The sequence below is a fragment of the Eubalaena glacialis genome, chromosome 13 (assembly GCF_028564815.1).
Source record: "Eubalaena glacialis isolate mEubGla1 chromosome 13, mEubGla1.1.hap2.+ XY, whole genome shotgun sequence".
In the NCBI taxonomy this organism is placed as follows: Eukaryota; Metazoa; Chordata; class Mammalia; order Artiodactyla; family Balaenidae; genus Eubalaena; species Eubalaena glacialis.
In genome coordinates this window covers 28,806,219-28,818,425 of record NC_083728.1, presented here as the reverse complement: position 1 = coordinate 28,818,425, position 12,207 = coordinate 28,806,219, and the positions used below count along the sequence as shown (strand labels likewise).

Here is a 12,207-nt window from a genome sequence, read left to right as displayed (position 1 = left end):
CATAGGGAAGCCTAGAGGTGGCAAAACCTGGGCAGTCAGCAGCTGGGGCATCGGCATCGGGGCGGGAGGGGCACCCTTGTTTGTCAGACACAATAATGGGAACCCTCTGGAGCCCGGCTGGGGTGCGTGCATAAGCCTGCAGAGAAGTGGCCCACGGAGCGGGATGGGGGAGGCACAGACAAGGCACAGGCACACACTGACACCAGGCACAGGCCTCCCAGAGGTGCCCACACACCCAGACCCGGCAACAAGCACAAGATACACACAGAGATACACAGGGACACAGACACACATGCACATGTGGAGGGGCTCACCACACCCCTCGGGTACACACTTGAACCTTCAGAGCACAGACTCACACAAGTACCATAGCTACACAAACAAGCACAGACACACCCAGGCACGTGTGCAAACATACCTCAGAGAAGCCCTCTCAGGTAAACACGCACACAATCTCAGGCACAAAGACATATTCCAGAGCACACACTCAGACCCACCATAGAGATTGCTGCGCAAACTTAAACGCACACATAAACACGCAGTCACAGAGACTTGTATCCAAATGCTCACGACCTCAAACACAGACTCACGCACCTTGTGTGTCTCACTTGGGGGTGTCCAAGGACTCGTGTGTATGTTTGTGTTCCCCAGGCCTGAGCCATCATTATGTCCAAAGTGCATCTGAGCAATGGGTCAAGTGGGGCTTCCCGGCACAGATCCCCCTTCTGGCTCCCAGAGAGGAGGGGAAGGGAGGCTGAGGACTTGGGGCCAGTGCTGCTGCAGTGACCCCATGAGATCATTCGGCTTTGTCCAGCACTGATTCCACACAGCCCCAGACTAAAGGTGACCCCAAACTTTAGCCTGCGTCCCGAGCCTGGCCTTGAACTGACATGACTGAGCCCTCAAATGGAGCCCTCAGTGGCCACGAGGAGAAGCTGGGACCATATGAGCAGGTGGGCCGGCCAGCCTGTCCCCACCCCAGGGAGCCCCTGGCCAGGTGGGCCTCTTGGCGGGGGATTTGCAACACCACTCATGCAAGCCCAGGGTGGCATATTTAAGGGCACAGTTAAGGCTTCACGGCTGGCCACCCTGAGCCAGCCCTGCCCTCACCACAGACAGAGAACACAGGTGGTAGGTGCAGGGACTGAGGTGGCCTCATGCTCAGACCCCACATTCCCTCTGGATCCCAATGGGGGCGTCTCGCAGGCCCTGCCCTGGGGAACCAGGGCTTCCCTGAGCTGCCCCGGCTGCATCTGGTGTCCACTTGCCTCCACCCGTAGGACCTTCTATTGCTCCCAAACTGGCTCCCGCCTCAGCTGCCAGTACAGCCCCTGCCCTGCTACAAGCCCCCAACACCGTCTCCTGCCAGGCTCAGTGGAAGCCTGTGCCAGCCATGCACACGGGCTGGGAACACAGGGACAGGACGGGACGAATCAACAGGCACTGAACGTGCCAGGCACTTACCGTGTGCCAGTGCTGCCCTGCACCTGTCACACGCTGAGGTCACCCCATCACAATGACGGTTAATATACTATCGTTACCGTTTTAACCGATGAAGAAACTGAAGCTGAGAGGTGAAGCAATCTGCCCAAGGCCACACAGCTGACGAGTGACACAGCTGGGATTTGAATCCAGGCATTTTACCCCCAGAACTTGTGGTCATAATCACCACACAGGCCTGGATGTGCCTGCCAGGGCCTCATAGCCTGACCAATAAATAGAAACCCTCCCCAGCTGGCTGCAGGGGTGGAAGTCACAGGGCTGGGGGTGCCTCAGGGCCCTGATCCATGTGGGCTGGTGTGGTCAAGGAAGGCTTCCCGGAGGGCGTGGGTGAGTGTGAGGAGGTGTGACAGGGCTGGGGTTGCCGGATGGTCAGCTGGGAAGGTAATGCACACAGCTCCCAAGTCAGGCCAAATGGGGCTGGGATCTGGCTCTCACCCTCATTTGTTCTGAGATCTCAGGCAGGCTCCTGTGGCTCTTGGGAGCTCTGTTTCCTCTTCTGTAAAATGGGAATACTAAGGTATTTTGAGGATTAAATGAGAATGAATTAACCCATGTAAAGTGCTTTAAACAATGCCTGGCACATAGTAGATGTTCAAAAAAATGTTAGCCATGGTCCTCATTATTATTATTATCATGATCATTCTCACAACTGTCCAAGACTCAGGTTCAGCCAGCTGAGGGAGGCCTGGCACACGGTGGGCGCTCTGTCCCTGCAGGCAGCAGACAGGGAGGGGAGATGCCTGAGCACAACCGGAGGGGAACCCCTTCCGCAACCACCCCCAACCTGACTCTGGGCCCCTCTCCCATCACCACCTCCGGGTGGCCTCCAGGCTTTCTCTGAGTGGGTACAGCGGCTCGGCGGGGCGCCAGAGTAGCCTGGTCCTGCAGGGCACCAACTTCAGCACCCGCGACGCAGACAACGACAACTGCCTCTGCAAGTGCGCCCAGATGCTGTCTGGAGGTGGGTGCGGGGGCGGGGGGGTGAAGCCCCACCTCCCCACAGGCATGCCTGGCTGAATACCCCCATCCCCTCCCCACTTGGGCCCTTGTGCAGCCAGGTGCCATCAAGAAGTGGATGCAGGTCAGGATCTCGCTCACCCACGGGCTGGCCTGGCTGTGCCTCATCCATACCTTCCCCCGACAGGGTCCTTGAGGTCCCCTCCAAGGTCTCACCTCCTCCTAAAGCTGGCATCACCAGTTCTCCTCTGAGACCTCTGAGAAGCACTGAGAGTGGGGCCCAGGGTGCACCCTAGGGGGGTACAATGCCTAATCTGCCCCAACCCCAGGCCTGAGACTTCCTCCCCAACCCTCCTCCTGGGCCAAGCAGGATCCGGAGGAGGGAGACCTGGGTGGAGGGCAGAGGGGCAGCTGCCCACCAACTCTGGCTGAGGCAGTGTTTTCTGTGGGGAGAGACATCAGAGAGTGGGAGATGAGGAGTGAGAGACAGAATGGGAAGGACAGAGATCAGAGGAGACCTCCAGAGACACAGAGACAGGGACAGATGGAGACGAGAGAGACATCAGGATGGACAGACAGAGTGCTGGGCACAGAGCTACATGGGGACAGAGGGAAGTACAGAGGGAAAGATGGAGAGAGAAACGCAGACCACAGAAAGACAGATGGACAAAGTGTGTGAAAGAGAGAGAGACCCAGAAAGGTAGGGTAAGGGAGAGCAAAGAGAGACAGAGAGATCAGAGAGAGACACAGAGAGACAGACATGAGTGCACTGCCTCTGGAGGCCCCATACTGAGCAGAGGGTCTGGGAGCCTCCCTCCCCCACCACCCAATGCCCGTTCCCACCCAGCCCCATCTCCAGCGAGCTGGCTTCCCAGGGGAGCCAACAGCCCTGATTCATCTTTGGGGTAGGGGGCTGCCCTCACCCCACTGGCTAGGCCCCCACCTCCCCAAAGCCTGTTCCTCCCCCTCCACCAGGATGGTGGTTTGATGCCTGCGGCCTCTCAAACCTCAATGGCATCTACTACCCGGCCCGCCACCACGTGCGCAAACTCAACGGCATCCGCTGGCACTACTTCCAAGGCCCCAGCTACTCACTGCGTTCCACTCGCATGATGGTGCGTCCCACAGACATCTAAGGAGCAGCCACGCCTGGAGGCTGGTCCCGCAGGAGGACCTGGATGTGGTATCCTCTGAACAAGCTGGACCCAAACACAGGACACAATGCCAGGACCTTGTCCTGGACACCCTGGGTCCCCTGAGCCAGCCCTCCTTACCCCAGGAGTCCAGAAGAGTCACCTCCCTCCCTTTTTCCCTCAAGTTGTGAAATGGTGGGTGTTTGGGGGTTCCTGCCTCTGCATTGTCCCTATTTCCTCTTCCCTCCTGCCTCCTGCAGAGCCCTCCAGCCAGCTTGAGGGTCATAGTACCCTGGATGAGCTGAGAACAGATTTAACTGGGCTCCTCAAAGGAATACACGACTAATGGTGGGATGTCAGGCAGGCGGGAAGGTATTTACAGGCAGGAAACTGCCCAGATGGAGGCCCAGATTCTGTCCCTGGGTTGTTGGGAAGGCCATCTCTTGTTCCAAGCTTTCTCAGCCTTGAGATGTCCTTGAGCTTTCTGTTCAGGACTGAAGGAGCTGCATCCACCCTATAACGGGAGTTATTTCCACCCACACTGTCCACCACTCCTAGGCCCCAGCATCTAAAGCTCAGACGTGGTTTCTCAGGGGCTCCAGGAGATCTAAGAGGGATTCCTTTACCCCTTGAATGTCCTAGAATATATTCCAGAGAGAATAACTAGGACTCCCCTCTAAAAGTACCTGTGGTCAAGTGAGGGAGGGAAACACCAGGTTAAATCAACGTGAACAGGCATTCTTAGCTGCAGGCCTTGTCAGAGCTATTAGTGTGGTCATGTGCTTAGTGACTGCCCATGAAAGGGCTAGAGTAGGCAGCTTTCCCCAAATTTATTTATTTGAAAATGGGCCCTGATTATCCCAGAGCATCTCTCAGGGCTGCGGATACCCTTGGAAAAAGCTGGTCCTCGTATGTCATGAGCTGAAACCCCAGGTCACTATCCCCACCCCCGGCTGCTTTCACCATTTCTAGCTACGAGGGCCACAGTGACATTCTCAGCCTCTAAAAACAACTGGAAGGAACCTTTGGGTTAAAACAGATACACCGTCGCTGAAGAAGGGTCTAGAACTAAGTTTCTTGTCTGTGCTCCAAGGCTTCTCTGTCCGTAGGAAGCCATATCTCTGTCTGGGGGCTGCCCTCAGCACTCCCTGTGACCCCAGCTCATACCAGCTCAAGTTCAGGGGCTCTTGGGGCCCACTCTGCCTCGAACAGGACACCAATCGCTGGGTCCAGGTCCCTCCTGCCTCCAAGCCAGAGCTCCTAGCCTCCTCTTGCCTTGTCCAACAGCGATGCTACAGCTAGGGGTCCATGGAGACTGGGCCTTTGCTGAGTCTGGGAGACCAGGGACTCCTCATGAACTTCTTTCAGAGAGGGGCCGCAGCCACTCTGCCACCCACTCCCATTACTGTGTCACCCTCCTCAGACCTGATGAGGCCACCTAAGTCCTGTCATCCTCAGCCAACACCCGGGCCCAGCCCACGACTGACCTGCGCTACCGCCAGGTTGCGCCTCTGTCTTCAGAAGGTTTTCTCCTGGCTGAGGCTGCATGGTGGAAATGGGGCACCTTCATCCCACTGGGCTCTGCCCCCGCCCCTGAGTCCCACCTCGGCCAATCCACTGATTAAACCCAGCACAGATTAATGCTGATCTCCTTCAGGGAAACCAAAGGTTGTGGTTGCTAATGGTGACTTCAGGCAGGAGGGAAAAGTACTTAGGGGCAGGTAGCTGCCCAGAAGGCTGACACAGCCTTATCCAGCATTTGCTCGGCAAGCCTTTATTTAGTGTCTACGGTGTGCAGTGTGGTGCTGTTGGCAGGACTTTGGAGTCGTACAGACCTGCTCCAGCTCTTGAACTTGAAGCCAGTGGCTCAGCCTCTCAAGGCCTCAATCATCTGGTCTGTGAAATGGAGATGGTGATACTCCCTCCTTGCTGTGCTGGGGCAGGAGGAAATGAGACCTTGTATTGCAACTTCTTAACAGAGCCTGGCATGAAACAGGTGCTTAATAAATGTTAGTTCCCAAAGAGGTGAATGGGGTGGAGAAATCGGCCCCCTAGTGCATGCCACTCCTTCTTCTGGACCCAGGGAAGGTAAGCATTTTATTTTTGTATCTACAGCATTTATTTTTGTACTACGAGTGTATAGGCAACGCTGTGTGCCCCAGGAACAGAACTCCTCTGGGTGTGGTGAAGGCCCAAATCCCTGTCTGCACTCCAGTTGTCTAAGAAGACCAAGAAGCCAATTTGGGTAACCCTCACACATCTGTTCTTTAAAATATTCATCCTTCCTTCTTACTTTCCTTCCTTCTCTGTGCCAGGACTCTCAAGTACAAGGGATAGAAACCTTATCCTGAGGAATGGATTGACTCACATACAGGGAGTCTAGGATGGATTCAAATGTGGTCAGAGCCAGGTGCTCAGGTGACGTCCCTCCCCACCTCTCAGGCCGGCCATCCACCATGCGGACCTCATTCTCAGTCAGGTTCTCTCCTGAAAGATGGCTCCAGCAGCCCCAGGCTTGTGTCCTGCCTGCTTAGCATCCCTCAGACAGAAAGCTCCCCTGTCCCAGGGATTCCAGCAAAGGCAGGATTCTTTCCAGCCAGGACTGGTCCTGTGTCCATCCCTGCGCTTATCACTGTGATTCTGGTTGACCAGACCTGGGTCACACTATCATGCCTGGAACCAGGGGGTGGGGTTAGTTCCCTCCAAGTCATGTGGACTGGCCTTGGGGAAACTGAGGAGCCGCTTTAGGAAGCAGGGATGCTGGGCAGGCAAGAACAGAGGTTCACTTTTTCTCTTTCCATCTCTCAGACTCCCATCTCTCTTATTTCCATCTCTGCCCCTTCTCCTAGCCTCCCTGCCCCCAAGGCCTGCCCCTCAGGCTCCAGCCAATCCCTGGTTTGCCCCAGACTATCAAGGACACTGCTGTGTTCTGCCCAGAGGTGTCAGACCCTGATTCGCAGTCCAGGCTCTGTGGCTGGAGCAGAGCCCCTGCCCTCTCTAAGCCTCCAGTTCTCATCTGTGCAATAAGGATGGAGCGCCTGCAAACATCTAAAAGAGAGCAACGCTGACTCACCGTGGCTGCAGACATGAACAGCTAAAGGATTCTGGGTGCACAAGGCCCTAGGGGGCCTGGCTGGCGAGGTCGTGGCCTTGGATGGGTCTCCTGGAGGCCACCGCTTGCAGGAACTGGCTTCTGAGATACCTACATCTGCAGGTTCCTATGTAGAATCCTTGTCCCCTCTCCCTGCATCAGACCAGCTTTCCCCCATTTTAGTAATGAAGAAATTAGAGCTCAGAGAGGGAAAGAGTTTCATCCGAGCGGCACAGCCAGTCACCACCTCCAATGCACTTGCACCTATCAGCTGCCTCCCTCGTCCAGAGCTCTCTGGAGGCACCTTGGCACCGACCACAAAAATGCTGGAGTGGTGTCCCCTCCACCTATGTCAAGGGCTGATGGAACTTTCAGGAAAGTTTTCCAAGACTAATCTGTCTTTCCCACTGGCACCTGGTAGGTCCCGATGGAGCCAGGCAGGCAGAATGCGTTGTTCCCGCAATCTCTGCACGTTCGCAGCAAAGGCAGTTGCCACACTGGGGGAGAGAGTTCACTGTGCACAGCCCAGAGACAACCAATCATGGGTGGGGTAGGAGGTGGCCCTTTGCAGGGGGCAGGGGATAAGTCAGCATCAGGATGGTTTGTCTTGCTGGCTGGGTGATTTGACCCCTTTTTCCAGACTTTCCCCCCCTCAGTGTCCATCTGGGCCTTCACCTCTCTCATTGAAGATGCTTCGGAAAGCTAACAGTGTTGCCTTAGCAACAGGAGCATCAGCATCTTTTGATGGAGCAGCCCTTCTGAGAATGGAATCTGGTCCAGGACACATCCAGCAAAAATGTGTTACTTTCTTGTGTTAGATTAATGTGTAATGTGGCCTGTGAGCTTCTGTTGCCTGTGTGCTGAGGGCAGGAAAGTCCAATGGCCTTTAGCATCCAACACATTCCCACCCTCCCCTGTGGGACCTCTCTGAGCCTCACTTTCCTCATCTGCACAATGCAGAGCCTGTGATCTAGTCGTGGGGAAGTCGTGCAAATTCAGTGCAGTGGTGGACATCCAGGCCTGGCACATTCACTCATGTATTTATTCGTTCATACACGTATTCATTCATTCACATGGCAAGGACATACTGAGGACCTGCCTGGGCCAAGGCCTGCCTCGGTGATGGGGAGGGAGCAGCAAACGAGACAGACAGATGGCCACAGTCCTGAAATCATAAAGCTTAACAGGCTAGAGGGAGAGACTCGCCAAAATTTAAAAAAAAAATTTTTTTTAATTTAACTAAATTAACTAATTAATATATTGTAAGTGAAGAAAATAAACAAGAGTTACAGATAAAAGATTTCAGAGGCAGGGTGATCAGGGAAAGACTCTCTGAAGAGGGACACTTAAATTGAGGACTAAAGGTGAGAAAGAGGCAGGCAGGTGAGGAGCTGGGGGAAGAGTAGGCCCACTGGAGGGAACCGCATGTGCAAAGGCCCTGAGGTAGTTGTGAGGAACCATAAGGAGGCTAGTGTGGGAGAGTGATGCCACTGAGCCAGTGAGCCAGGGGAGAGTGGTGGGAAAAGGTGCCCCCGACACCTATTTCAGAAATCAACTCCCCACCCCAGTGCCCACGAAGGACTGGACCCAGCACCACTCTGCCTGAGTTGCTGTGGAGCTGGGGCAAATTCCTGCCCCTCTCTGGACCCCAGTTTCCTCATCTGTAAAATTCAGGAGAGGGATCACCTCTGTCTGAAAGTCATCCAGACCCTGGGTCTAACGTCTATTGTGTCCACTGCCCTGAGCCTGTGCCACCAAGGGAGTCAGAAGGAGGAAGAGAAAATAAAAGTCTTGCCACTGGGCTAAACGGGAGTTAGGGGCCAGCCAGGGGCTTGTGTGGGGATAAGGGGCATTAACTGCATGGCTCCTCTTTGTTAGTTCTACACACACCACTTTTGAATCCTAGTGGGTTCTATTATTGCCCCCGTTTTACAAATGTGGAAACTGAGGCTCAGAGAAGTAAAGTGCTTTGCCTGAGGTCGCACAGTGAGTTCTGGTACAGGATAAGCTGCTGTAGCAGAAAGACCCCAAAACTCAGTTAAGTTAAATATTTCTCTTTTGTGTATGTCTGGAGTTGAGCCGTCTATGTCTGGTGGGTGGCTCTGCCATCCTCCACCACAGCTTCCTTCTCTGGGAGCAGGGCAAGCTGTACCCAAAGGTGACATTTCCCAGGTGGCAGGAAGGGAAGCAGGACATCGGGCACTGCTTCCCCTCCAGCACCTGCCCTCTCACCCCAGCCTCATGTTTTGCCTGGAAGATCCCAGCAGCCTCCCGATAGAGCCCCATCTCCAGGTTTGCTCCCTCCTGGCCTACAGTCATGTCACTTCCCCTGCCTAGAGCCTTCAGTGGCTCCCAAGTACCCTGAGCTCAGCCTACAAGGAGGACTCTTCACCGCCTAGCTCAGCCCTTCTCCAGCTCCACTTCTGCTCCAGGGGTTCTTAAACTGGAGTGCAGAGGCTTTGGGCCTGAAGTATTCCTTCGGAAGAAGGGGTCCCAGATGGCCATCAGTTGTCCTAGAAGAACTGTCCATTTCCACTTGACCTTTATTGCCCTATGGAACAGCATGCAGGGCCCAGCATGCAGCAGCTGCTCTCTCTAAGTAACATGGTTCTTTGGTTCAGCCCTCTGGTTCTGTAGAGAGCTAGGTCCAAGTCCCACTTCTGCCCCTTTCAAGGATCATTCTGGAGCCTCCAAAATCCACATGAAGGCTTAGTAAATTGTAAGGGCCCTCGTACTGGGCCTGTACATAGTAAGTTCTCTCTGATGTTATCTCCAATTATTTCTCTATGCCAGGCACCCCACAAAGAACTTCCCTTAGAATATCTGGGGAAGCCCTATAATGACCGTATGGGATAGGTACTATTATCATCTCCCCCTTTTACAGATGGGGAAATGGAGGTCCAGAGAAGCCAAGATACTTGGCCAAAGTCACACAGTGAGGGGTTTCAGAGGTGGCTTTGGACCCAAATCACCTGCTCCAGAGTCTTATGTTCCCTGTGACCAAGATTAAAGGAAAATAAATACATACATAAGCAATTGCTGAGTCCAAGCTGGCCAGTGCTTGAAACACACAGGAAGATAAAGGCCATTGAGTCCTCTGGATCCTCCTGGGGCAGGGACGGGAGCTTCCTTCCTGCTTCTGACTTCCTGACTCCCCTGCCCTGGCTTCAGAACGTGACCATAGCTCCGCCACCCCCAACTCTTCTGCAAGTAGGACTTAGCTTTCTTCCTTGTCTACCTCCTCGGCCTTCTCACCGCTCTGATCCCACCTCCCACTGCACCCACGCACCCTCCCCCACCCCGCCCACCAGATCCTGGGCAGGGGAGGGTCACACTTGTCACTTCCAATCTGGGAAACAAGGGAGGGCTACGGGAGCCCTGGAAGCCCCCCTGGCTGGCTGAGGCCCCACCCCTCGGTCTGGGAGAGGTGTCAGGACCACAGTCACCCAGGCCTGGTTGTGTCCACAAGTCACAGGGGACTGGACCCTTCCCTCTCTGGGCTTCACTCTCCTCATCTGTAAAATGGGAGTGAGCAGCCCAGCCCTGCTTGTTTCACAGGGTTGCCATGAGACTCAAGTAAGATGGTCCCTTCCCTCAACAAATGTTATTGAGTGCCTACTATGTGCCAGCAACTGTGCTAGGTTCTGTGGACACAGCCATGAACAAGACAGACAGACACCTGCTCTAAGGTGCCTACAGTCTGGGGTGGGTGGGAGGAGACAGAAATTCAATACCAAACAATGAAAAGCACAGTGACAGTGACAGGGGAACTATACAGTGCTATTGGAGCAAGGATACCAACTTAGGGAAGGTGTCCTTGAAGGACGAGGAGGAGTTAGGTGAAGAGGAAAAAGAGGGTTCCAGGCAGAGGGAGCAGCATGTGCAAAGGCCCAGGGGCTGGCTCAGGGGAAAGCTTGAGAACATTCAGGAAGGGGAAGGAAGAGGCCAGAGCTCTGAAAGAGGCAGAGGAGGCGGAGCCTTGGGTGCCAGACTGAGAAGAGGACACAAAGATGTGTTCTAAACCGAAGGAAACCAGGGCCGTTGGGGAGCCCAGAGCCTATAGGCTTTCCCATCCTCCAATGTGAACGATGAAACTTGAGCAAGTTACTTCCCCTCTCAGAGCCTGGGTTTTCACTCCAGTGAAAGAGGGGTCACAATACCTATTTCGCCAACGCTTTTGAAGATTAGAGAAGATCTATCTACTGTACGTAAAAGACCCTATCCCCATGCAAAAGACTTCTCCATAGATGATGACCACTGTTATTCTCAGTAGCAGCCCATGGCATTTCTGGGTCTTCCCATTATTTCCTGTTTCTTGAACATCTGTCATTGCTAAAACTTGGTAGCCAACAAGTGGGAACGAACCCCAAAGGTTTTAGGGAAATTTTTGCACTGAGAAGAGCCAATCCATGCATTTGTTCTTTTTCCTGTCGTTTGAGAAAGAACCCCAGGGTCCCACAGGAACCTAGTTTGAGAACAATAACCCAACAGAATGGCAGAACCATAGAGGAGGATCTAACAAATCTGACATCTGTGCAACAGGTTCTGATGACTATAATAAAAACCAAGGAGCATAGAATGTATTAGCCCCTAACGGGAAATACCAAAAGGAAATTGGATAAATAGTGGTAAATTCATACCACGGAAGGGTGCATTCACTGGGGAGGGGAACTAGGGGAGCTTTTAGGTTTCTAGGAATGTTTGTTTCTTGACCTGGGTGAGGGTTACACATGTGTTTAGTTTCATCAAGAATTCATCAAGCTGTACCTCTATGCATTTTTCTCTATGTATGTTTCTCTGTAGGTATGTTGGGGAGGGGAATTATACATGTACAAATATACTGTAAACACAAAGAAGGCTGTTTAGAGAGGAATTTGGCAATAACTAACAAAATTGTGTATGCATTTTACCCTTTGACACAGTAATCCTCATTTCTAGGAATCTGCCCTAAATATACATAAACTATGCACAAAGTTATTCATTGCAGCTTCATTTGTATTAACAAAAGATTGGAATCAACCGGAATGAATAAACTAGGATACATTTATTTCTGCATATCAAATTACTCTAATCTCTGGCGAAACATAACAACCATGTGTTTTATTTTGTTCACGGATTCTGTAGATCAGGAACTCAGACAGGGTACTGCAGGGATGGCTTGTCTCTACTCCATGAAGGCTGGGTCTCAGCTGGAAGACCCAGATGGATGGAGGTGTCTGGAAGTTGAGGTGGGGCTGGGGGAGGGCTAGGAGAGGTAGGAGTGGAATCATCTGAAGGCTGTATTTCTGTCACCTGTGCTGGGATGCCCCAAAGGCTGGGCTTGGGCAGAACTGTTGACTGGAGCACCTACACGTGCCCTTTCCAAATGGCTTGGGCTTGCTCCCAACATGGCAGCTGCGTTCTGAGAGGAAGCATCCTGACAGCAAGCTTTCCAAACCGGGCCAGCAACATAATTTGCAGGGCCCAAAGCAAAATGAAAATGTGGGCCCCCTTGTTCAAAAAGTAGGAAAAATGTGCCAGTAG

General features: G+C 53.3%; 1 protein-coding gene across 1 annotated transcript in view; it reads left to right on the top strand.

Moving 5' to 3' along the window:
* The window catches only part of ANGPT4 (angiopoietin 4), a 40,909-nt gene extending 35,271 nt beyond the window's left edge, over positions 1 to 5,638 (top strand). Inside the window, exons 8-9 of the mRNA XM_061208302.1 lie at positions 2,334 to 2,464; positions 3,436 to 5,638. Of these exons, the coding sequence (XP_061064285.1) occupies positions 2,334 to 2,464; positions 3,436 to 3,596 (292 nt within the window). The 3' untranslated portion in view covers positions 3,597 to 5,638. The remainder of the gene's footprint in view (positions 1 to 2,333; positions 2,465 to 3,435) is intronic.
* The last annotated feature ends 6,569 nt before the right edge of the window (positions 5,639 to 12,207 follow it).